General features: G+C 36.3%; 1 protein-coding gene across 15 annotated transcripts in view; it reads right to left on the bottom strand.

Moving 5' to 3' along the window:
* The window catches only part of LOC127794303 (uncharacterized), a 58,348-nt gene that overhangs the window by 18,350 nt on the left and 16,283 nt on the right, over positions 1-23,715 (bottom strand). For 6 of the 15 annotated variants that reach the window (XR_008021625.1, XR_008021627.1, XR_008021629.1 and 3 more), the window contains 3 exons: positions 23,377-23,481; positions 23,246-23,282; positions 21,591-22,189 (listed from right to left, as the gene is read on the bottom strand). Coding sequence is in view for 7 of the 15 variants with exons in the window: in XM_052325287.1 (XP_052181247.1) it covers positions 22,182-22,189; positions 23,246-23,282; positions 23,377-23,481 (150 nt within the window). In the remaining 8 variants the exon portion in view is untranslated. Of the gene's footprint in view, positions 1-21,590; positions 22,190-22,485; positions 22,581-23,245; positions 23,283-23,376; positions 23,482-23,715 lie in introns of those variants that run through there. The other 9 variants (XR_008021628.1, XM_052325282.1, XM_052325283.1 and 6 more) reach the window with 8 other exon arrangements.

The raw sequence follows: 23,715 nt of genomic DNA, 5'->3' as shown, positions 1-23,715 counted from the left end.
CGGCTATTCCATCACATCGCCTGTACAAGTACGGAGCATGCAGAGAAGGTTCGGCTGAGATAAATATCAACTAGCCCTCTTGAGGGCCTATGTATGTACTCTTTTCCGCCAACTTAAAAACACCCAATATACTTGCTTGCTCACTCACTAACTTGAGCTTCGGAGTACCTTGCAGGGATGGGCCGGCGGCTCAGCAAATCGGACCGGGTACCTCACTGTTTCTCTCTCGGATCTACCATACCGATGCGGGCCTATAAATCTCCGTCGGCCAATTCCGAACGTCGACAACTTCTAAGCATGGATTCTTAATGCATTATTATGCGTATATAAATATTTAGTTATTAAGTAGTTTGCCAAGCATTTTCTCCTCCAGTAGTCTTGCCAAAGTATTTTTTACCTCTAAAACTAACATTAAATTAAATATAATAATAATTAATAAGTAAAAAATTAAGCATGGATTTCCAATACTATTTATAATATTTATTTATAACTTAATTTTAAATTCAATTAATCTTCTCATCAATTAATTAAAAATATTTATAATATTATTTTTGATTAATTCCTCAATCAATCAAAAATAAATATTATTTTTAAAAAATATAAATAGACAACTTAAACTATTAATTAAGTCATAGAAAATTATTTATTTATATAAAATAAAAATAATTTTCATTTAGTACTTATTATTCCAAAGCTATTGGAGACCTCCTATAAAGTATTTTGGAATTTTTCACTATCAATTAAATAAATATTATTAATAAAAAATTTAAATAAACAATTTATGTAATACCCGGGAATGGTATGAGGATATAAATCGTATTTAATGAAGGGTATAATTGGAATTTGCAAAAAAAATGAGACTTTAGGGTACACTAACGCAGCTTTGGACGACCGAATTAGTCAGAAGGGGTACCCCGGACCCTAGTTAGCCAAAGAAAATAGTATAGTATCGATGAGTGATTTAAATTATGATTTTTAGTGATAAAATAAATTGGATCGGGAACAGTTTTCGGTACAGCTGTCGACTAGGCTGAGAAAATCGAATCGACCTAGGAGACATCCAAAAGGTCAACGGAGTGTGTCAAGGATTAATATTTTATGTATAGAACAACGCTTATGTGATTTCGGATTGAATCGAATAGATTTAAGGTCAAATTGATCAGTCGGGTCTAAGTGTAATTTTTTAAAAGTTTCAAAGGTGAAATGAGAAGTACAAGACTTGTGGGCCTTAGTGATAGTGTTGGAAAGATCAGGAGTATCATGAAAGAGGCCAAAATGAGATTAGATGAAAACATGGGGTCAAAGTGTAATAAACTGAAAAATTGCAATGTGAATGCAAATGGGGAAGTCGGCTGCCGCACGTGGCCTCCGTTTCAGGTGATGGGATGGTTGAGGGTGGCTTGGGGGGGGGGGTGCTATACGGCGGCGTGAGGCTTGGGGACCAAGTCATAGCCGGTGATTGGCCGGAAGAATGTCAGTTTTCGGGTATAAAAAAGGTCGAGGGTTTTGATGATTTTGGCCACAAATCGACCACGTTTTTGGATGATTTTTGGAGCTTTGATAGAGAGATTTTGGTCGCAAGGAATCAAGGATCATTTTGGGTTCATTTTGAGGCATTTTGGTGTTTGTTTGAGGGCTGTTTGAGCTTGGCTGAGGGTTAGAGGCGGTCCGCCATTGCCAGACCTGTAACTCAACTTTCGAGGCCTTTTGCGGTGGCCTTTCGGCCTGAAACCGGTGGGGTTGTGATAGACTTCAAGTGGGCTTCAAAGTGGTACCGATTTCGTGGTCATCAGAGCATCCGTCGACGATTGGTTCGAGGAAGAAGACGATGGCGCATGCAGCCACGCGCCAGCCTTCACATGCACCCATGCGCTAGGCGCATGAGGGCGCGTTCGACAGGGGCAATCCTGGTATTTTCTTTGGATATTTTTCTTAAATTATTTTAGAATTTATCAAGTTGAAATATTTGAGAAAATATTTGAGGAGATAATTATTTTTGAATTATCGAGGTGAAAAATGGGAGAAAAATAGAGGAAATTATGAAAAAATTGAGAAAAATGGATTTTGATATTTTCTTAATTAAATATGGTGTTTAGGACGTGTTGTGGTTCGAGGTTGAACTGTAAGTTCGAGTATTTGTGTTTTAGCATGCAAAATGAGGCGTTGCACGAGGTTCGAGATGATTCGAATACGTCGAGGTGAGTGTTCTACCGAAAAACTTGGCTTTAAGTTGTGAGTGTTCGCCCCCAAAACTTGATTTATTGTGCTTGTTCTATCTGAACATGTGGAGATTTCATGCAAAATGGTTTTGTGCATTGAAACGGTAACCGGTGACAGTTGTTTTATGAGGGAGGTTCGTCTCTAAACATTTTGAACTTGTGCATTGCATTTTATAAAACTGTTGTTTATATGATGCATTGAATTGTGAAATGTGGCATTGTCTTGAGTTTTGTGTGTACGTATGGAATGTCAACCTCGAATGTTGTCTGGATAGTGTAGCCATAATTCTCCAAGGGCGTGACGGAATAATAGGGGTATCTGATGCTGGTGTGCATGTCAGGATAGCTATCTTGGTTTCCGTGCCAGACCGTTTGGTCAGGAAAGTTGTGCTAGTGTGCATGTCAAGATAGCCATCTTGGTTTTCGTGCCAGGCCGTTTGGCCAGGGAAGTTGCATTAGGATAACTAGGTGGTCCATGTGAAATTTTGGAGTTGGAATTGTATGGTGGTTCCTGGATGCTTAAGGTGGGAACGTATTCTGGTGAGATGCGTTGGCAGCCCCATTTAAGTTAGAATCGCGTCGTGTCGGTATGGTGGCATAGCTTTTAGAGAGATTGTTTTTTTCCCGTGATAGGGTTAAACGCTGGGGATTCTCTTGGGCTAGAGTTTACCGGGTGTATTGGTTTATTTCATGTCTTGCATTCATTCATAAAAATGTGATTTTGAACTCTCACTTAGATGATTCATCATCTAATTTGGACTTTGTCCCTGAAATATTCAAACGTTCCAGGTGAAGGCAGCGGTGCGAAAGGAAAGGGAATTGCCGAGGAGTGACGGCGATTAGTTGATAGCTTGTAATATGTCACTTTTAATAATGTTGTTTATTTTGAGGACGTCTTATAAGCGTTGGTTTAACTTTATATTATAAATAAAGTGATTTCGATTATGACATGTTAAGGTTTCGAAATAGCTTTCGCATTTGAGTTGATGAACCTATAGGTGTCAAAAGGGCCGGCCCGAGTCGGCCCACGGGCTTTTTAAACGGGCCGGGCCCAGGCCTTTTTGCCATGGATAGGGTCCGGCCCGGCCCACGACCCCCCTACAAAGGGGCCGGACTGGGCCCGGCCGGGCCCTTAGTCCACAGGGCCTAGTGGGCCCGACCTTTTTTTTTTCTTTTTTTTTAAATAATTTTTTTAAAAATAATACATATAATATATACATATATAAATATCAAAATAATACATATATAAAAATTAATTTTTTTCTTTTAAAAATATTTTCTATCTTAATTCTTAAGTTTTAAATATTATTTCATTATTTTATATTTCAAAATTCTATATGCCTTATAATTTTCTTGTGAATTGATATGAAAAATAATGTACATATAAAAAAGAGAATGTTTATTTATAATTTAAATATATAAAAAATTTAACTTAAAATTTTTAAATAAATTGATGGTTATTATTTATATATATTGTGAAATTAAATTTTTTAGTATTCAATATCAAAAATAACAAAATTAAAAAAAAATGAATAAAGGCCTTATTGGCCCATAAGGGCCTCATGGGCCCGGCCCATAAGGGCCACGGGCCGGGCCGTTGGCCCAATTTCTTTGGCCCAGCCCGGCCCGTTTGAACAGTAATGGGCCGGGCTTTGGCCCGGCCCTTTTGACACCTCTAGATGAACCTGTCTTAGTTTATTAATAGTTCATAATTGATATACTGAGAAGGTGTAATGAGATCTTCGGGGAACGGTATTTGTGTTGGGTTTTTGTTGTTTGTTTGGAAAAAAAATTTATATCTCCGGAATCTTACGTTACGTAACGCCCTCCTGGAGAATGGGGTGTTACAATTTAAATTATTAATTATGTCATGTATAGATATATAATTTCTCAATGACTTAAAAATAAATATTTGTTTATAAATATCATTAATAAAAAATATTTATAATATTATTTTTGATTAATTTCTGAATTATTAAAAAATAAATATTAATGTATGGGTTTTTCAATGTTAATTAAGATTTATCATATCACATTTATAAGACCATGGAAGGAAATTAATACATAGTGAAAGAAAAATAAGTCAGAAATTATATTTTTAAAATTTTGTTATCATTGTAAAAATTAAATTTCAAGATTAAGAATAAAAAATTTTGAATAAATTTTTAATTAGCATTGAAAAATCCATACTTTCTCACATTTAGGAGTTTTAATTTATATTTATATTTATAATTTATAAATAAATATATAATATAATAAATAATTTAACTTTAATAATTAATCAATCACTACCTTTAATTTAATGCAAGAGTAATGCATGGGTTTTTTAAAACTAATTAAAATTTAAGATATTGTATTTTCAGGATTAATATATGAATTTTTTAATATTAATTAAATTTTAAATTTTAAATTTATCATGATTACACCTCCACGGGTGAACACTAGTTTTATAGTAAAAACATTGATAAATATTTATAATACTAGACTGCTAAAGCTTGCCCTTAAACCCTCATAACATTCTAAATAGGCTTTTTGCTTGAACGAGAACATAACTTAAAGATGAATTGCAATAGGTAGGCCAAGAGATTTACGTGGGGTTTCTTTTTCTACAAGTAAACATTCCTATTTAATAATGACTTGCATATAGATAGTTTTAACTAAGTGGCATGACCATCAAAATAACCAATGATGAAAGTGTGACAATGTCTATTTTTTCAGTAGACATACATGCATAAAACAAATTTTAATTCAATTATATCATGTAACATAATTAACAAATCAAAACTCATCTCCCCAAAAATAAGTTTTATACATTAGTAATAGAGAAAACCATATAACTATTAGTACAATGTAGAATCAGATCAATATACCTTTAGAGCTATGCATAGTTATGAAAGGTGCAAAGAATCCTTTTTTTTTTTTTTTTTTTATCAAATGGTAAATATATAGATCAAAATAAATAATATACACCGGGCATACTCGGGAAACAAAGTACAAAGTGTGAACCATTGTTGTTAAAATTTCGATTTTTTGTATACGATTTTACGTTTTGAAAACCCCCAAACGATTCAAATCCCATATAAAATCTAATTTAGGATAAAATCCTATAAAATCTCGATTTTATGTGTACGATTTTACGATTTAGAGACCTCCATTGATTTAAGTTACAATTTAGAAGACGCTTCCAACGTCTGAATGTTACATAGCATCTGACATTCAAACTCATGCAACGAATTGCTATATTTTACCTCTGAATTGGAACTTGATTTAACATTAATTGTATAAGTAAATCAAGACAAACAGATAATTAATTAATGGACCATCCAACCCCGAATCGAGTTTTTATTTGATTTAATCAATATTAAATCAAGTAAAAATTGTAATTTAAATATGATGGAAGACATTGAAAGCACCCTCTAAAGAATTTTAAGCTATATTTTACCTCTAAATTGCCTATATTTTGCTTCTAAATTGTCTATACCAACCTGCTAGTTTTTGAATTATATTTTAGAAATATTATCTTTTGAACTATAATAAGGAGTAATCAAGTTATTAAATGATATTAATTTATTTTCTATAAAATTATATTATTGTAAATATATATTTACAAAAATTAAAAGGTATTTTTAATTATCTCTAAAATCTTACGATTTTACGATCCAATTTTATGGACCATTTTTCGATTCCACTTAAAATCCCAATTTTAACTACCTTGGTGTGAACTTTGCGCACCTGAGGTGTATAAATATTAATCAAAAGTATAGAACATTTACATAGTATTATTTTCAACTTAAAACATTAAAAGAGAAAACAAGAGATGTAGGATTTTCATTTAGGCATTTTTTAGTAAGTGCCACGATCTAAATATGTGCATATATATACAGTGAACACCCTTGCAAGCAATGAAATCATATAGCCCATGGCATGATTTTTGGCATTAACTGTCCTATTCATCAAATTGAAGTACCTCTTCCAAAACAAATTTTACAGCTGTAACAAAGAAAGCAGATATCTAAAACAAATTTTGGGTTGCTGCTCCCTGCTTTGTTCTGGTATATATGGAGGATAAAAACCTAAAAGATATGTCTCATCATGAGACTTAATGTCAAATTATGGGGCACTTATATATATATATATATGCATGTATATGCTTACACAGAGTTGCAGTACTCCATTTCTTTCATTTCATAATAATAACTTTATGCCACAGATGTATCATCCACTCAAAACAGTTGGCTTCCCAGAACTTCTCATCACAAGTTGAAAACAGCACAACTTTTAGTCTTGTGAATCATCCAAGTAGTGAAACAACAAAACATCACAAAGTTGAGAGGCCTTCTCAGTTCTCAATATAATTTTGAGCAAGGGATTGATATTCAGGACTACCAAGATGCTAGAAGAGTTACCAGTTTTAGCATGAGTCTGAATTATCGCCTAGAATCTCTTATTTGGTTAGACACCAACTCTCAGGTCACAAAAAACATAGTAGTTTGTTATTTGAAGCCACCGGTATGTCAGCACAAACAAAAATTATAATTCATGGCCTCTTCAAAAGCATTCATGTTTTCCTACCCGCACAAGTATTACAGATACAAATTTCCCATTCGTGCCCACCAAAGACTAGGAACACATCAACCTTAAAGCCGGGGAGCCAGGGGCACCGGCAACACAACCGCATTGTATGCACCAGGAAGACAGTGAAGGAAGTGGCAGTATTTGGGCAGAGTTGAAAAACTTTGTACAAGCCTTCACCTTGCTTCTTACACCAGTTGCATTTCCTGCTTCCATTTCTTGAAGCCGCCAAATGTCCAAAGGATTCATCTGGACACATATCAACAATGGAAGCTGGACCAGCAGTAGTGGACAGAACAATGGCGGTTGGACCACTGTGACTTTAATATATCTACAATGTACTACAAAATAAAAAATGCAGCATCTCAGGTAATGTCACCAATTTCAATAACATAACCAGGAAGCAATGATTAAACTAAACAACCTTCTTTTTTTTTATCTGTTCTCATTTCTCACCTGTCCTGGCTTCATTGTCAATGCATATTCGCTCCACTTCCGTCGTACAGCATTGACGGCAAAGTGACCGACACCAAAAAAAAAAATTGGGGGCCGAAAAAAGGTCAACAAAATCAGCAGATTAAGCATAAAAATAAATTTCTTTCGGTAAATGCCTCTTCAACAAGAGAAGGCATTCGAGAAAGAAGGATCATATGGAATGGCACATCGAAGTTAAGCCTATCACGATAAACGCAGCAGAACCGATGGAAAATCTAGCAGCGAAACAAGACCTATGCAAAAGACGGAACAAATATACGGATAAGCAAGATACCCAGCAATATTTCCACAGACTTTCTAGAACCGTTCAGGCAATGGTGCATGTCACCCTCAAAAGTACTTCTGGCCAGCCATCAGATCCCACTTCTCGCCGTTGTCTCTCCCGCACCAGCCGGCCTCCGGATCCGTGGCAGCAAGCGGCCGATCGAGATTTTCAATCATTCGGAAACCCTAAAAGCTCTCTCTCCTTCAATTGCTGAAGAGCAAGCAGGAGGAAAAGAGAATTAAAACAAATAGAATAACAATGGAAACGAAGAAAAGTTGAAAAGCAACCTGAAGAAGAGAACAAGGTTTATACAGGAGCAGACACCGCAAGCGAGAGATTCTGCAGTTGAACAACGGCTACAGCACAGCAGCCGATTCAATAGTTGGTGATGCAACTGATGTCGTGCCGGAGGAAACCAAGTGATGAGGCTGGAGGAGGAATGCCTGTTTAACAAGAGAAGGAATTTCAAGAAAGAGGATTCATGTAGAACGGCACGTCCTAACTAACCGCATCACTATCAACCATGCAGAACCAACGGAAAATCAAGCTGCGAAAGAAGACCTATGCAAAAGTCAGAACAAATATATAGATAACTAAGATACCCGGTAATATTTATCGCACGACTTCCACAAGCTTTCTTGAACCGTTCCGGCCACCGTGCAAGTGGCGCTCAAAGTACTTCTGGCCGGCCACCAGATCCCCCTTCTCGCCGTCGATTCAGCGGCGCCGGTCGGCTCGGGATCCATGCCAGCCCTTCCTCTTTGTTTACCCTAGACAGCCGACGAATTGGTTTGACCTCTTCAGAAGCAAGCGATCGATCGTTCGCGATCTTCAATCATTCTGAAACCCTAAATTCTGTTCTTCATTTGCTGAAGAACAAAGCAAGCGGAGAATACAATTAAACAAGTCTGAAAACAATTAGAAGAAGAGTGGAAAGAAAGAAAGAAAGAAAGAAACTTACAACACCTTCTTATTCTTCTTCTACTTCTTCGGTCGATCGAAGCGAAGAAATTGCTTTCGAAATTGAAAAGAAGATGAAACCCTACCCCTTCCTCTGAAAACCCTAACCCTGTTCTGTAGTTTAAACTAGAGAAATGAGATTAGATACCTTGGACACCGACGAGACCTATGTACATATATAAGCAATTTGTTTTTCTTAATTACGTTATTCTCCTTATTTTTTTGTCTACTCGCAGCAAGTGCCTTATATTTTCGAAATTGCTCTAAGTACCCAACTCTTTTAATATTATATCAAACTCCCCCATGCAAGAACTCTTTGCTAGAATTCGCCAGAAATTTGATGATATAAGAAAAACTGAGTGTCAGTGGAAATTAAAAAAAAAAACATTTTAAAATAAGAATTATTGACTATTATATATATATTCTAAATTTTTATAAAATTGCAAAATTAACTTTAATTATATATATTTCTTCTAATATATTCGTTTGTATATAATTTATTTATATCTTATTTTATGAATTTACATTAACTATATCGATCTATTATGAATACAATTTTCCAACAAAGCAATAAGAATTATCGAAAAGCAACTAAGCGCTATATATAAAGTTTATTGTTAAATAAAGGCTGTAAAGAGAAACCACGTGTAATAGGATTATCAAAAAAATAAATGATAATTAACTACATTAATGAATTTAGGATAAGTAAATAAATGATAAATAAATGCTATCCACAGCACCCAAAGCATGCAGCCTATGTACCCATCACACTCTTCCCCCACCCCACCCCACGGCTCCCAACACAGAGTGCAATTTTGTGCACCCCACCTAACCGTTAATTAAATTAAACATAGAGAGAGAAACAAATTGGATTGCGCTACCATTTCTTCTCCTTTCACTCACTCTCACATGATACACACTCTCTCTCTCTCACTTTCCTTCCACCTCTGACGACCTCTCCCCTACCAACGAATAGGGTGTGTTATGACAAGAATAATGGCAATTAACGATGATTCAGTATAAGATAAGAGCTTGCTACGACAACGACGGGCTTTAGACGGAGGGGAGGAGCTAAGGTTGATGGTGTTTTCCTCTTTAGCGTGCACGCAAACAACTTCCAGAATACAACTATTTGTATGGGTATGTTTAGATAAAGGAAAATGCTACACGAACGTAAAGGTAGACAACTTGGTGGACAACTCTCTCCTAAAATTACAAATTTGTCCTTTACTTTTTGCTCCCAAATTTGTTACACTGCTTTCTTTGCTTCTTCCTTATACTCTCACACTCTTCTCTCTCTCTCTCTCTTTTCATTTTCCTTCCCCTTTATTTTTTTTCCATGCGTGACTAAAGCAGTCGGAGGCGGCGATGAAGCAGCTGTGACCCGTGGGTGAAGTAGAAGCGTTGATGGCAGCGGCGACGAACGGGGATGGCAGCTACGGCGGTGATGACAGTGGCGGCGAACTGTTATTATTATACAGTTCACACCCATAGATACATATTTCCGCACATATGTACAAACACTATTTGTGTGTCTAGGTTCATATCTTCGTGATTCATGCTCATTGTGTTTCGAAATTGAACAGAAGCATCGAATGAGGGTTTGGGTTTTAGACAATGCTTAGGTTGTCTCGACATATATGTTCATTTCCTTTCCACAACAGATTTTTCTTTCAAAATAAGTATTTGATTTTGGCTTTCCTCCGAAACTTGGCTTTGCTGGGGCATCCAGTTCTTGTGTTTTATACTTATATTTTATTATTTTTTGTTTCTGGTTGAGTGTATTTTTGGTTGAGTTGTTGAAACACATGTGAGAAGGCCTCTGGGTTTTTTCTACGTTGCAAAGGAATGGCAATAGTTGTGGCCTACAATAAATTTTTGTTTATAATTTTTAAAAACTTAAACTAACACATAAATATATAATACTGAAATATAATTATTAAAATCAGCTGCCTTTGCCTTTCAGCCCTCGTTTACTTTCATCAGCATTTAATCGTCTATACAGTTAAAAAGAAAGAGTATTTTAGTAGTAATTAACCATTCATACATCCATGGTGTTTAAGTCCACAGAGATTCAATCTGATAAGAAAGATAGATCTTCTTGGGTAGCCAGGCTTCATTGCAATGGAACATACAATGTCAATGCTAGATTTAAAGAAACAGAGATAATCACAAAATTAAGGAGTAGAAGGTCATCACTATTTAGCAGAAATCAACATTGGGCCGGCAAACACCCACTCATATATGTATACATACTTTCAGCTAAGTACAATAATACATTTTAGTAATAAATTAATGAATCAAAATTCAAACTAAACAGCTGAATACTGCAATCTAAAGTTGTCCCTTACAACTAAATATTTACAAAATTAGACCGTCAATCAATTTCTTCTTTTCTGTTCTTTTTAATATATGTATATATATATATACATATATCTAAGTGATGAGATGAACAGCAGCTAAAACTTCCCTGCTCATCTCCTTCAAATGAAACAAAAGCAGGCCAATTGAAGCCAGCACGCTGAAACCAACGACAACCACCATTCCTAGGGCCAAACACGGCCTTGTGTCCATCAGCTTGGCCTGAAGGAACCCTATTGCCTCACACACAAACTCGTCGTATCCCGCATAGCAGTTCTTCTCCTACTCGGCGGCCGGAATAACGACCAGAAACTTTGATGCCGGCCGTTCAACGGCGGCGACTGAGGCTGCGTCGGAGGCGACTGTGTCCATGGCGAAAGACGGCAGAAGCGGCTGAGGCGGCCACTACAACGGCGGTGACGACGTCGAACAACGATGGAGGAAGAGAGAGAGTGAAAGTATGAGGAAGAAGAAAAGGAAGCAGGATAGCAAATTTGGGGGGGAAAAAGAAAGGACAAATTTGTGAAAATGAAGAGAGAGAGAAAAGAGTGTGAAAGTATAAGAAAGAAGCAGAGGAAGCAGTGTAACAAATTTGGGAGGGAAAAGTAGAGGATAAATTTGTAATTTTAGGAGAGAGTTGTCCACCAAGTTGTCTAACTTTACGTTCGTGTAGCATTTTCCTTAGATAAAAGCTAAATTAATTTTTTGTTTTGTTATATATACGTATATTATATTATGTTAACTAATTAAATTAATATATATAATAAATTTAAAATTATTAAATTTAATAATATTATTATAATAGTTTTATTTTAAATATTAGATTTATAAAATTATAAATTAATTTATTAATATATTTATAAACGGGTCTATTTGCTAGTTATTCATGAATTTTTAATCAAACATGTTCACGAGGGTATAATTGAATATATTTATAAATTTTAATAAATCAAATTTTATTGAATTCAATCTCAACTTATTATTAACAAATCAAGATTGAAAGTTAAATTTAAATTCAATTCATTTACCAAACAAACTCAAATAATATTTCATCAAGCTAAACATTGAACTACTTATGAACGATTCAATTCAATTATAACCCTAACCAAGACAAAAGGGAGACAAATTTGGAGCTTTCATATTTAATTATCAAAATAAAATTATTCATTAATTATAGGTTTCCTAATTAGTTCTATGACATAATTTTTGATGGTTTTTACTCTACAATAAGAAAAAAAAAATAAAAACTTTAAAACCAGCTACTTTCAGTGATAAATTTAAAATTATTAAGTGAAGTAAATAAAAAAAGAGTAGAGATCACATGCGAACAACATATATATATATATATTTATTGGATGATTATTCTAATCAGTACTAGAAACTAATTAGGCAACATCCACAAATTAAAGCAATTAGATTTATATATTTTAGCCAAAGAACTTGGGGTCGTAGCCATTGTTGAAGGGACGATGTTGAATTCGATGGGATCATTGGACTTGAGCAGGCTCACGTACTCCTTGGCTTTACTGTCATCGGCCTCAAAGTGGGTCACGTCATTTTGCTCTCGCAGCCCTTGCTTCACCACGTTCTCCCTTTGGAAGTTGAAGAACACGAACCTCCCTAGGAACAACGATGAGTTAATCTTCATTTTCACGCCACTGCCCTAACTTCACCGTTTACTAATAGCCGTGAGTTAGATGTAAGAGAGTATTGATGGCAAGAAGTAGGAGTCAATGGGCTTCTTGAGGAATTTGAGACCTTGGATGGAAGGTAGGTGCAGAGAACAAGGCGAAGGCCATGGCAAAACAATGGAGCGTTGGAAGAAGAATGAAGATGAAGATGAGATAGTGGACGGGAAATAACAAGAAGAGGATATATGTTTGCTTGGTATTTGTGAAACAGAGTCTAGAGAGAGAGTCACCACTGGTGGAAGGGATGCCAGAGGTGGAAGGCAATTCTCCAACTACAACAGGAGGCGAAACAACACGCTGGAGGTGAAAAGACACTGCTGGTGGAGGAGTCGTCACTGGAGGTGGAGGGATAATGCGAGAGAGAGAAAATGTGTGTGTTGTGTGAGAGAGAGTAAGAGGAGAAGAAATGGATCAACTTATATTGGGCCCGCACGCAATTTCTTTGCCTCTCTCCCTCTATCTGTTTAATTTAACAGTGGGTAAAGTTACTCACTGGTAAATGGGGTGCAAAAAATTGCACTCCCCAACACAAAGACAATCAATCCTTGAAACAGTAAGCAGCCTTTGAAATAAAAAAAAATCAAACTGACGCAACTCAGATGGCACAGAAAAATGAAGGATGAAAACAGCGCTTTCTATATGAATGGATATAAGATTTCTTACAAGTACATGAGGCTACATTAAATGGGCTATCCCATTTTATGCCTTGGCAAGACGAACTTTTTATGGGCTTTGAATATATCAGGAAAAAGAAAAGAAAGAAAATATGGGCTTAAAGGAAAATTTATTCCAAAAATGGAAAAGTACAAGACCATAAAAGTACAACTTCTTGCATTTCATTGTCAATTAAAAAAAAGCCCATAAAAGGCTACAAAATGAAGAAAGAGAAACTTGTCAACAAGAAGCAACCTGAAGAAGAGAACAAGGTTTATAGAGGAGCAGACACCGCAAGCGAGAGATTCAGCAGTTGAACAACGGCTACAGCACAGCAGCCGATTCAATAGTTGGTGATGCAGCTGAGGTTGTGTCGGAGGAAACCAAGTGATGAGGCTGGAGGAGGGAGGGACAGCCAGCCAAAGAAAGCGGTGGTAGCAAAGAGGCACCTCATGTAAAATTCTGTTGGGTGGGGGCGAAAATAGTAGCAGCAAAGGAGAGCAGTTGATGTTGATGGTTGGCACGAAGGACACTTGAAGAATGCTAGTTTTGCTGTTGGCGCAGCAACATTTTCATCTCAAGCAACCAGGTCATGGTGATGACATCCGTCGAAGTGGGTATAAATCCAAATGCAGTGGTGAAGAAGCAACATAGAGCAACTTCTTGTCCTATTCACAAATTATTCCAAATTACAACATACACTAATTGCAAAATCTCCTGTAAGTACTTCCAGTTCGTAGGTCAAGGGAGTTGCTAAGAAATTACTGTGTACCATGCAGAATCTGTTAATTTACAGAGAAAATCCAAGAAATGAGAACTGCAGGTTTGGCTGTGTTGGACTCACCTCAACTTACCAGAAAGTATGGAGAAGCTGCTGTTTCCTTCCAGGCTGAACGAAAGCCAAGAGGGAGTCTCCAGCATCCCCGCTGACATTAGAAGCTTAAATTTGCCAAATTAAACTTTGAATAACGAACAAGTACAGAAGGAAGTGTGTCTTTTAAGCATTCACAAACCCTAATCTGGGAAACCATAACATCCAGAAAGGACAATGGCAAAGTAAATTATGGACTTTGATGGGCTGGAATGGATCATTCAATCGGATTCATAATTTTCTCTTGCCTTCCCCTGGCCACTGGTCAGGTTTGAGAAACGCTGAACAGAGAAAAACACCCAACATGGAAGACACACCAAAAAAAAAAAACCAACCTACACCACCGGTAGAGGTGGAAAAGATCAAAGGAAGGGGACGGTCCAGGCAGACTGAAATGGGAAGATGTCCGCCATTGCCATTACTGTCAAAACCAATACCTCCCCTACCGGTGCATCCACCAACTATGGAGGATACAGCGATTTCCACAGGCTTTCTTCAACTGCTCCACCGTGCATGTGGCACTCAGAACACTTATGGTCATCAGATCCCACATCTTGCCATCAGTTGTCCGGCACCAGGAATATAGTGAAGGAAGTGGCAGTTCCCCATAATAACCAGCAACGTTGAAAAACTTCATACTTGGCATCAATTTGCTTCCTAAACCAGTTGATAGGCAGTCCATTTCTTGTTTGCACTTCTTCAAGTCACCATTAGGGTGCCTAGTTCCCTAGCAGGCGTATGTTGCAGTTAATTACAGGTCAATGGAGATCCAAACAACAAATCAAGACATCAACCAGCAACCAAAGATTTAAAGAGAGCAAAAGGATAAAAATAAACAAAAACAAAAAGCCTACAGCAGATCCAAATACGGAGGCAAAAACCCTAATATGGTTTTGCAAAGACCGCTTGAGAGAGAGAGAGAGCAGGTAGCATGAATCTTATTTGTTTGACCTGGAAAGAAGTAAATAGTGTAGCAAAAAAGAAGAAAGAAAGACACCTATCACTGTTTTACAAGATGCATTTAAGAACAATTTATTTCCATAACCAAAAAAAATCTAGCACATACAGTATTGGCACCTTTAACATAATTGTATATTCCATGTTATTTACCCTTTTGTTCCATGTCAAACAAATCATTTGAAAACAAAATATAAGGGAACAAAAAGGGTAAAATAATAAAACAGCAATAATTGTACAATGGAATATGTTGGTGTAAATCACATTAACGGAAAGTACCCCAACAAAATAGAGCAGCGTCTTTTCAAGCATTTGCATCAAATAAATTTAATAATTGAAAATCATGAACATGTGAAAATAGGGGCAAACTGTGCTAGATATGGATTGTCTACCAGAAAAAAGTAAAAACACCTAGATCAGCCTTGTAAATGAACAAGACCATGAAAGTGTGGAAAGAAAATTAGGGAATGTTTCATTCGGTTCAATGGTGTCGCCTTTATCCAACACATTCACACAGAGATAGAGACTAGCCAGGTAGGATTTGCATGTAGACAAATTTGCAGTCAAAACATATAGCAATGAGTTTCAACTCCCAATAAATGGCATAACAGACTATACAAGTTCCCATGTGTGCGGAAATCCAGGAAGAAGAGCAAATCACCACACATACATAGACATTCACTTCTTGAGCAAAACAGAGACATACAGATCAACCAAACAAGCTAGAAGAGTTATCAGTTTTTACAGAGTGGGATCTACAACACCTGGAATGTTGGTGCCAATCCTGAGAGCTGAAACCAGAATGACACTTTCTGTGGTCGCATGAAACAAGAAAAATGCAGGACTACAAAAATTAGTCAACAAAGGAAACACTGACCCACGTGCCCATGCATGCATCAAAGGTTCACTTGGAATAGGATCTGCCATTACCTAAGAAAGCCAATAAACTTGTAAAAATCAATATTCATGGATAATAAAAGAGGCACAGACCTGATTGTAAGTATCCAAACCAAATAATAGACAGAGCAGAAAGCACAACTAACACAACACAGCACTAAAAAAGTGTAGGCAACCCAATGTAACATGTTTGGTCCATAACAGACTTCATAGAAATGCTGGGAGCAACTGTGCCCACAAAATCAACAAATTCTGCAAGCAATGGGTTAAAAGAATCCATGAGAACAAAAATGTAGAATGACAGACACGACTAAAAGAGATGGTGAAATGGCATAGGGGAGAGAGACTTTTAGATGTGAGTAAATGGTGCCATGCACAAGAATAAATTCAAGAAAACCCCAAAGATCAACCACCACGTGGCATCCATAATTGTTTTCCCATTCTGACACACGCACAATAAAGCATCCGTTGCTTCTGGATTCCGTTGTAAAAGGAAGATAACAAAAACAACTGGAATGCAAACCATTCCAGTACTAACAGAAAGGTTAGTGTTACTGACTCATAAAATGTCCAAGTTTTTACTTGAGATCTTCATAAGCCAACTGTTAAGTTGCAACTGCTTAGTCCCCAGAAATCAATGCGACTGGGTATCCAAATTGACTGATATAAACTAAAAACAGTCTAATCAAGTTAGAGAAAATAGCAACTTCCATTTCTCCCTTGTCAAGATGAATTGTTTTTAGATAAGGCTACAATAAATTTGTTAAACATTGTGCTTTTTCTCCCTTGTCAAGATGAAATGTTTATGGGCTTTGCACATATCAGAATAAACAAGAAATATGTGCTTAAATGCAAATTACTCCAAAAGGAAAAGTTACAGGTCTGTAAAAGTAAAAACTTGTTCTATGTCACTATCAATTAAAAAAATACCCATAGAGTGCTATGAGCCAACAAAACAAAAATTCTTGTCAAAGATTGATGCAACTTGTTATCCTATTAACAAATCATTGCAAATTACAACATGTAATAATTACAATTTCTCCTGTAAGCACTTTAATTAGCGGCCACAGGGAATTCCACAATTAAAGACTATAATTGAGTGTTAATTTTAGTAATAAATAGCATGAAAGTAAAATCAAAGCAAGTTAACTTGAGAAACAATTTCACAGGGTTAAATACTTGACAGATAAAACTGAAGTCGTTCAATACTTTTGGTGCAAAGCCATTGTATCATGGTTGCAGGAATATTCCTTTCTGCATTACGTACCGCAGCTACAAGGCCAGAAATAGAGTACATACAGACAAGAAGCAAATTGGTTGTATGCGTCTGTTGCATGCTGAGGTGATCAACACATGTTTCATTTGCTCCATCAATCAGTGTTACAAAAGTTGAAAAGTATGTTCTTTACCTTAGCATCACAAACAACCAAAGATAGGAAAAACATTTAGCACTTCTTATATTTGAAAATTATGGAGCATTTCTATAACCATATCTTAACTACACTGCTTATTTATGAAATACTTGCTCTTACTGAAAAACTGATCTTTTATCCTGGAATTCTATCATTGGATCCCTAATCTAGAGTTTAGTGGCCCATAGATTCCCATTCGGAAATCACAACAATCTTAATGGCACAACACAAGTCTTTCAAGACAATTTAAAGCTTTTTACAGTAATTTTTTGGGGGATGGCTAATAACTAAGCACTAATTTCAATAACCTAAACCAACAGAATAAAAGTAAACTCAAAGCCGATAAAATAACCAACTTCAGCACAAGTTCATAGAACTTGTCCATCCAATCATTATTATAGCAAAGTACCAACAGTACGTACCTTCTTGGGCCAACTCATATGCTGGCAGCATTCCATCACCCCCAGCAACCAATGCTCCACCACGAACAATAGCACCTGCAGCATCAGCATCCGCAGCAGAATCCATGGCATTCTCAGGCAACTGGCGACAGTCCCTGCCAGGTGTCTTCAGTATAGACCCATCCTTCTTGGGCTAATCCATTAGGGGGGGATAGAGAGAGAGTGGGCATATAAGATTTGCAGGAGGATAATTCTGACCATGCACCATGTGTAGATCACAATGATGAATGATATTAGTGTCACTTTGACCATTTTTCCAACAGAGTGTAAACAGAAACCGAATTCTAATACACTTGTGTCATGCAATGGAATTTCTCCTGTCCAATTGAATACTAATCAACTTGAGACGTTGTTGGCACAAATGGGTGTCTTGACACCTTGTAAGAAGGTTTGAAAAGAGCATTTCCTGTTCTTTTCTTTCTACTGCTTTGAGTGATTGTGGTATTTTATCTTTCATGTTTTTTCTTTTAAAGAATAAGAGAAAAGTGAATCTACAATGAACACGTACTTCTTTACCCTTGCAAGCCAAACACACAAGTACATTATAAATCAATTGAAAAGACAAATCCCATATGTTTACACTAAAACACAAGTCACATACAAACAAATTTGGTACAAATTTCATATCTTCCTACCCGCATAAACTATAGATACAAATTTCCCATTCATGGCCAAAGAAGAGTTAAGACAGACACCAACTATGAAATCTCACTGTCAATAAGCATTAACTTTATAACCAACAGGAACATAGTGAAGGAGGTGGTGGTTTTCCAAAACTAGCCGGCACTGCTGAAAAACTTTGTGCATGGCTTGGATTTGCTGCCTATACCAGCTGGAGAGGACTCTGTTTCCATCTTGGACTTCTTCAAGCCTCATTCGTGCTGATGCCCAGGCTCATTGGACCATATGCAGAGAGAACACACATGGCTCGCCCACTCTAGGCCAAAGACTTAACTACTTGTACAATATCCTACAAAATAAAAAAATGAGCATCTCACGTAAGATCACCAATTTCATTAACAAAACCAGTAACGAGAGACAGTGACAAAACTAAACAACCTTATTTTATATATATATTCTTACCACTCCTGGCTTCCCCGTCAATGCATTAAGGAGTGAGCCATTCCTTCTGTCTTCTCCACGCCAAAGCCATCTACACGAAAATAAATTTTAGGGGCAAGATAAGAGGCCAACAAGTCAAGTGATTAAGCATCAAAATAAAATTCTTTCAGTAAATGCCCATTCAACAAGAGGAGGAATTTCAAGAGAGTGGAATCGACATCGAAGTTAAGCCTATCATAATAAACCGAGCAGAAACAATGGAAAATCATGAAGCGAAAGGAGACCTACGCAAAACTCAGAACAAATATATGGATAACCAAGATACCGGGCAATAACTTTAAAAAGAAAAAAAAAAAAAAAAAGATACCGGGCAATAGTTCTCAGTTGATTCCACATGCTTTCTTGAACTGTTCCGGCCACGGTGCACGTGGCGCTCAAAGTACTTCTGTACGGGCTCCGGATCCATGGCATCAAGCTCCCATTTGAGACTTTCGATCATTCTGAAACCCTAAACTCTCTCTCCTTCACTTGCTGAAGAACCAGCAAGAGGAGAATACAATTAAAACAAGTCAAAAAAAAAAAAGGGAAACAACAAAAGAAAGAAATTTACAACACCTTATTCTCCTTCGTCTTTTTCTTCTTCAGCCAATGCGAAGGAAACGATCTGACCCCGAACCCGAAACTCTCCTCTCCTTCTTTGTTTGGTTTTAACCTAGAAAGAACGATATTTTAGTCTAGACACCGTAAATTCCCTGAAACCCTAAATTCGAAGGAATTGCGGTCGATCTTATTTTTTAAGCATTCTGAAACCTTAATTTCACTGAAAAGCAAGAGGAGAAGGCAATTAAACGAAATCCGAACACAATTAGAGATAAATTTATAACACCTTCTTCTTCAGCCAATTGAAGCAGATTCTGGACGCTCGGGGACAGTGAACGAACTGCTGTGACCCCGAAATTCTTAGAACAATAACGGAATAGAGAATGAAAGAAGTTTACAACACCGTCGTCTTCGTCGCGGAAGCAGATTCCTCGGGCTCGAAGGGGAGAGAAGATTTTGGAACCCTAATCTCTCTCTCTCTCCTTTGTTTGCTCGAACTAGACTCCCGATACCGGAATATATAGGGAAAAGCAAAATTTTTACTTAATTACGCTAACTCCCTTAATTTTGGCCTATTCTGACCGGGACACATGTTTTTTTTCTAAATTACAGTAAGTACCTCACCTTTCAAATATTATATCAAATTTTATCATTGTACGAGAACTGTTTATTTTATGAACTTAGGTTAACTAAATGCAACACATTATAAACTTGGAAGGGCGTGAAGTCGTAACACACTTTATAAAAGAGTTTGAATTGTTTATTTGAGTTTTGTTAAAATGCGTTTATTATTAACTCAAAACATCTGTTAAAAGTTTTATCAATTATATAATGAATAATTGAAATAAATAGACTGATATTATAAAACCAACTCAAAAAAAAAAAAGAAATCACATATATTTATGCTAAAATATGTCTAAAAATTTGTATTTAATTTGAAAAAAACAATTAAAAAAAGCTAAACGTTCAATTTATATTTAATTTTAAATAAATTTTTAATTTTTTAGTAACATAATTAATTTTTTTCCACCAGCGTGAACTTTATAAATACAAATTTCTCATTTAAATGATTTCACGATTTATAAAAATTAACTTTTATATATCCATCAAAAACATATCAATATCAAGAAATATATCTGTTTTCACAACTAGCTATGTTGAAAACATTTTGCATGGCTTGAATTTGCTACCCATACCAATTGAAAAAGACTCATTCGAACTTTTTCAAGCCACTACTAATAAGTAGTCTTGATGCCATCTCTTATATTATCAAAATTACTGTAATACCGACCCCGAGCATAATTCTGCTGGTAAAAGAAGAACCTGGGATGATACTTTTTGGGCCCCAGGTTTTGTGTACGAACCCTAGCTAGGGAAGAAACTCAGCAATCAAAACAATCCTGAAAATTAAAAATCGCTTACAGCCCGCACGTTTGCAACAAGACTAGGAATCGAACTGGCCGCTGAATCCTCAAATTTACATCTCATGCTGATATTGTGAGGCCGAATAGCAAAAGACGCTCAAACCAACAAAAAAAAAATTACTATAATACCTCCATTTAACTTTTGACACAAAAATAAAAAGTAAAAAGTGAGTTAAGACGAGAATCAACTCTCTCAAAAAAATTGAAGCGTAAATTTTGACACAAGTTATCTAAAAAAAAAAAAATACTGTCCGGAAGAAAGAAATGTGAGAGTTTAGCCTATTGATTCACTTTACTTTAGGGAAGATTACGAGGACGATGGGAACCATGGTATTATCCTCTAACCAGAAACCATTCAACCGCCAAGCCCTCTCGAAGAGTTCTACTATAGAAGCTTTCAACGTACACCAAGTGCTTATAAAAAAAATTATTTTAAGTTTCTTACTTTTTTAATATTATTTCAAATTCTCCCTCCATCTAATGTGCTGGAGATTTAATTATATATATAATTAATGTTATTACATAGTGAAAACAATAAAAAAAAAACTTTTAAAAATTATTAAACAATTTTTTATTATATTTTTTGTTAATAACTAAACACAGTGAAGTAACTGATCCGCTGAAGAACAAGCAAATGGAGAATACAATTAAACATGTCCCAAAACAATTAGAACAAGAATGGGAAGAAATAAAGAAACTTACAACACCTTTTTATTTTTTATTTTTTTTTGCACACCACTACTTCAATTACAAAACAATCGCACACTAAGCAAGGCCAATAATCCACAGCCCAAAGCAACCAATAGACCAAACCACCACACTCCCTCCCAACTACCCGACACAAGGACAATCATAACCTCAAACGGCACCAAACGTATTCTACTTACTGAACAAGAGCAAAGGGAAACGGCAGTTTTGAACAATTTGAAAGAGAGAAATTCTATACAACAGGAGTGATAATCTAAACCAAATTCAGTCAAGTCACCTACAGATAAATTTTATACAAATTTCATATTTTCCTACCCGCATAAAGTATGGATACAAATTTCCCATTCATGGCCCCACCCAAAAGTTAGATAGATACCAACTCTTGAGATTTCACCTGATGAGCTTTACATGAACCAGGAACATAGTGTAGGGAAGCAACTGTTTATCCTCCCCTAAATGGAGCCAGCTGCGCTGAGCACTTATGTGCATGGCTTGGATTTGTTGCCCATAGTTGGAAGGGACTCCGCTGGACTTCTTCAAACCACCATTAGTGCCAATGCACAGCGCCATGCCTATCTCCCTGCAAGCATCCATACCAGTTAAATACAGACTGACCGAGATCCAAGCGGGGCTAATCAAGACGTCAATCAATAAACAAATATTTTAGGTACAGAACCAAAGTCCCCTTAAAAATAGGTGGAAATCAAAGCCTGCTGCAAAGATCCAAAACCCTCAAAAAAAAAAAAAAATTGTTTTTTTTTTTTTTTTGGGTGGGGGGGGGGGGGGGGGGGGGAAGGATTACTTCACCTAGAAATAAGCCTACGGTTTAGCAAAAAAGCAGAAAAAAGAAGCCTATCATTTCATAGTATGCATTACAAGGAAAAATTGTGGTGCATGCAATATTGGCAACTTTCATATATTTCTATATTCCGCGTTCCTTCTCTCGTTTTGTCCCCCGTAAAACATATCATCTGAAAATGAAATATAAAATTACAGAGTTAAATAATTAGACAACCACTTTCTGGATTACGCTGTAAATGCAACTACAATAAAGAGTACAACTGGAATGGAAAATGTGGCAGTACAGTCGGACATAAATACAAATTAGAACATACAATAATTGCACTTTATCCTACAAGTGCTTTGTATTAGAAGGTCAAGGGCCATAGCATAACTAAAGACTATATTTAAGAGTTACTCCAATGATAAAATTGAAGTAGCTCTATATTTAGAGCAACTTACAGAAAGGCCAAAAAGGTGAATTAGTAAACAAATCCCTGCCAAGAAAGTGAAATTAGGATTTTCGATATACCTAAAGGAGACAAAAACCATAAATAGTGACAAGCCTAAGCAAGAGGAAGATAGACTACACAAGAAAGAAATGGAATGCAATCAAGAGCTAAAGTGAGAAAGACAGGTGGAGCTTTCAGTTCATGTAGATTTTTTTTTTAATGGGAGACCAGTGAATTAAGTTAATTCTCTGAAAGGTGCCCATGACCCCAGACCTATTGAATAAAACATCAACTTAATGTAGCAGTCTCACACATACATCTAGATATAGCCAATATCAGTTCAGTTCTTACAGCCCTCAAAATTTTATGTAATTTATGTTTCTGAGTTGATTTAGTAATTTTACCTGAAATACAGAAGCCCACACGGGTCGAATCATTTCTCTGAAATGATGGACAAGACAAAAAAAAATAAAAAAACATAAACGATCCCCATTTCTATGATGCCAAAAAAAAAGAATATGAAAAATCGTTTCACCTGAAAATCAACGGTGAACTTGATTTGTGTACACACACAACTGCAACCTTCACCAAAGTTGAGTTTCAAAAGGACATCATATGGCTTTGCGGTCCTCACTGTCCTCTGAATGTATGAATTCAGTCAGTATCATATGAAGTGAACAAATGAGAAGGAAAACATACGATGCAAAACTTAACCACAACCTGCTCAAGTAAATGAATAACACAGACTATGCAACAACAGAACAATAAGACTGTACAAACCATATTGTATGTACCTAGCAGGCAGTGCAGACAAAGAACAGACGAATATCAAGTGTAAAGTAACATCCCGTTCGAGCGATAGGAAGGACCGGAA

This window comes from Diospyros lotus, chromosome 2 (genome assembly GCF_014633365.1).
Source record: "Diospyros lotus cultivar Yz01 chromosome 2, ASM1463336v1, whole genome shotgun sequence".
In the NCBI taxonomy this organism is placed as follows: domain Eukaryota; kingdom Viridiplantae; phylum Streptophyta; class Magnoliopsida; order Ericales; family Ebenaceae; genus Diospyros; species Diospyros lotus.
The sequence above is the reverse complement of the archived record's forward strand: the minus strand, read 5'-3'. Positions and strand labels throughout refer to the sequence as shown.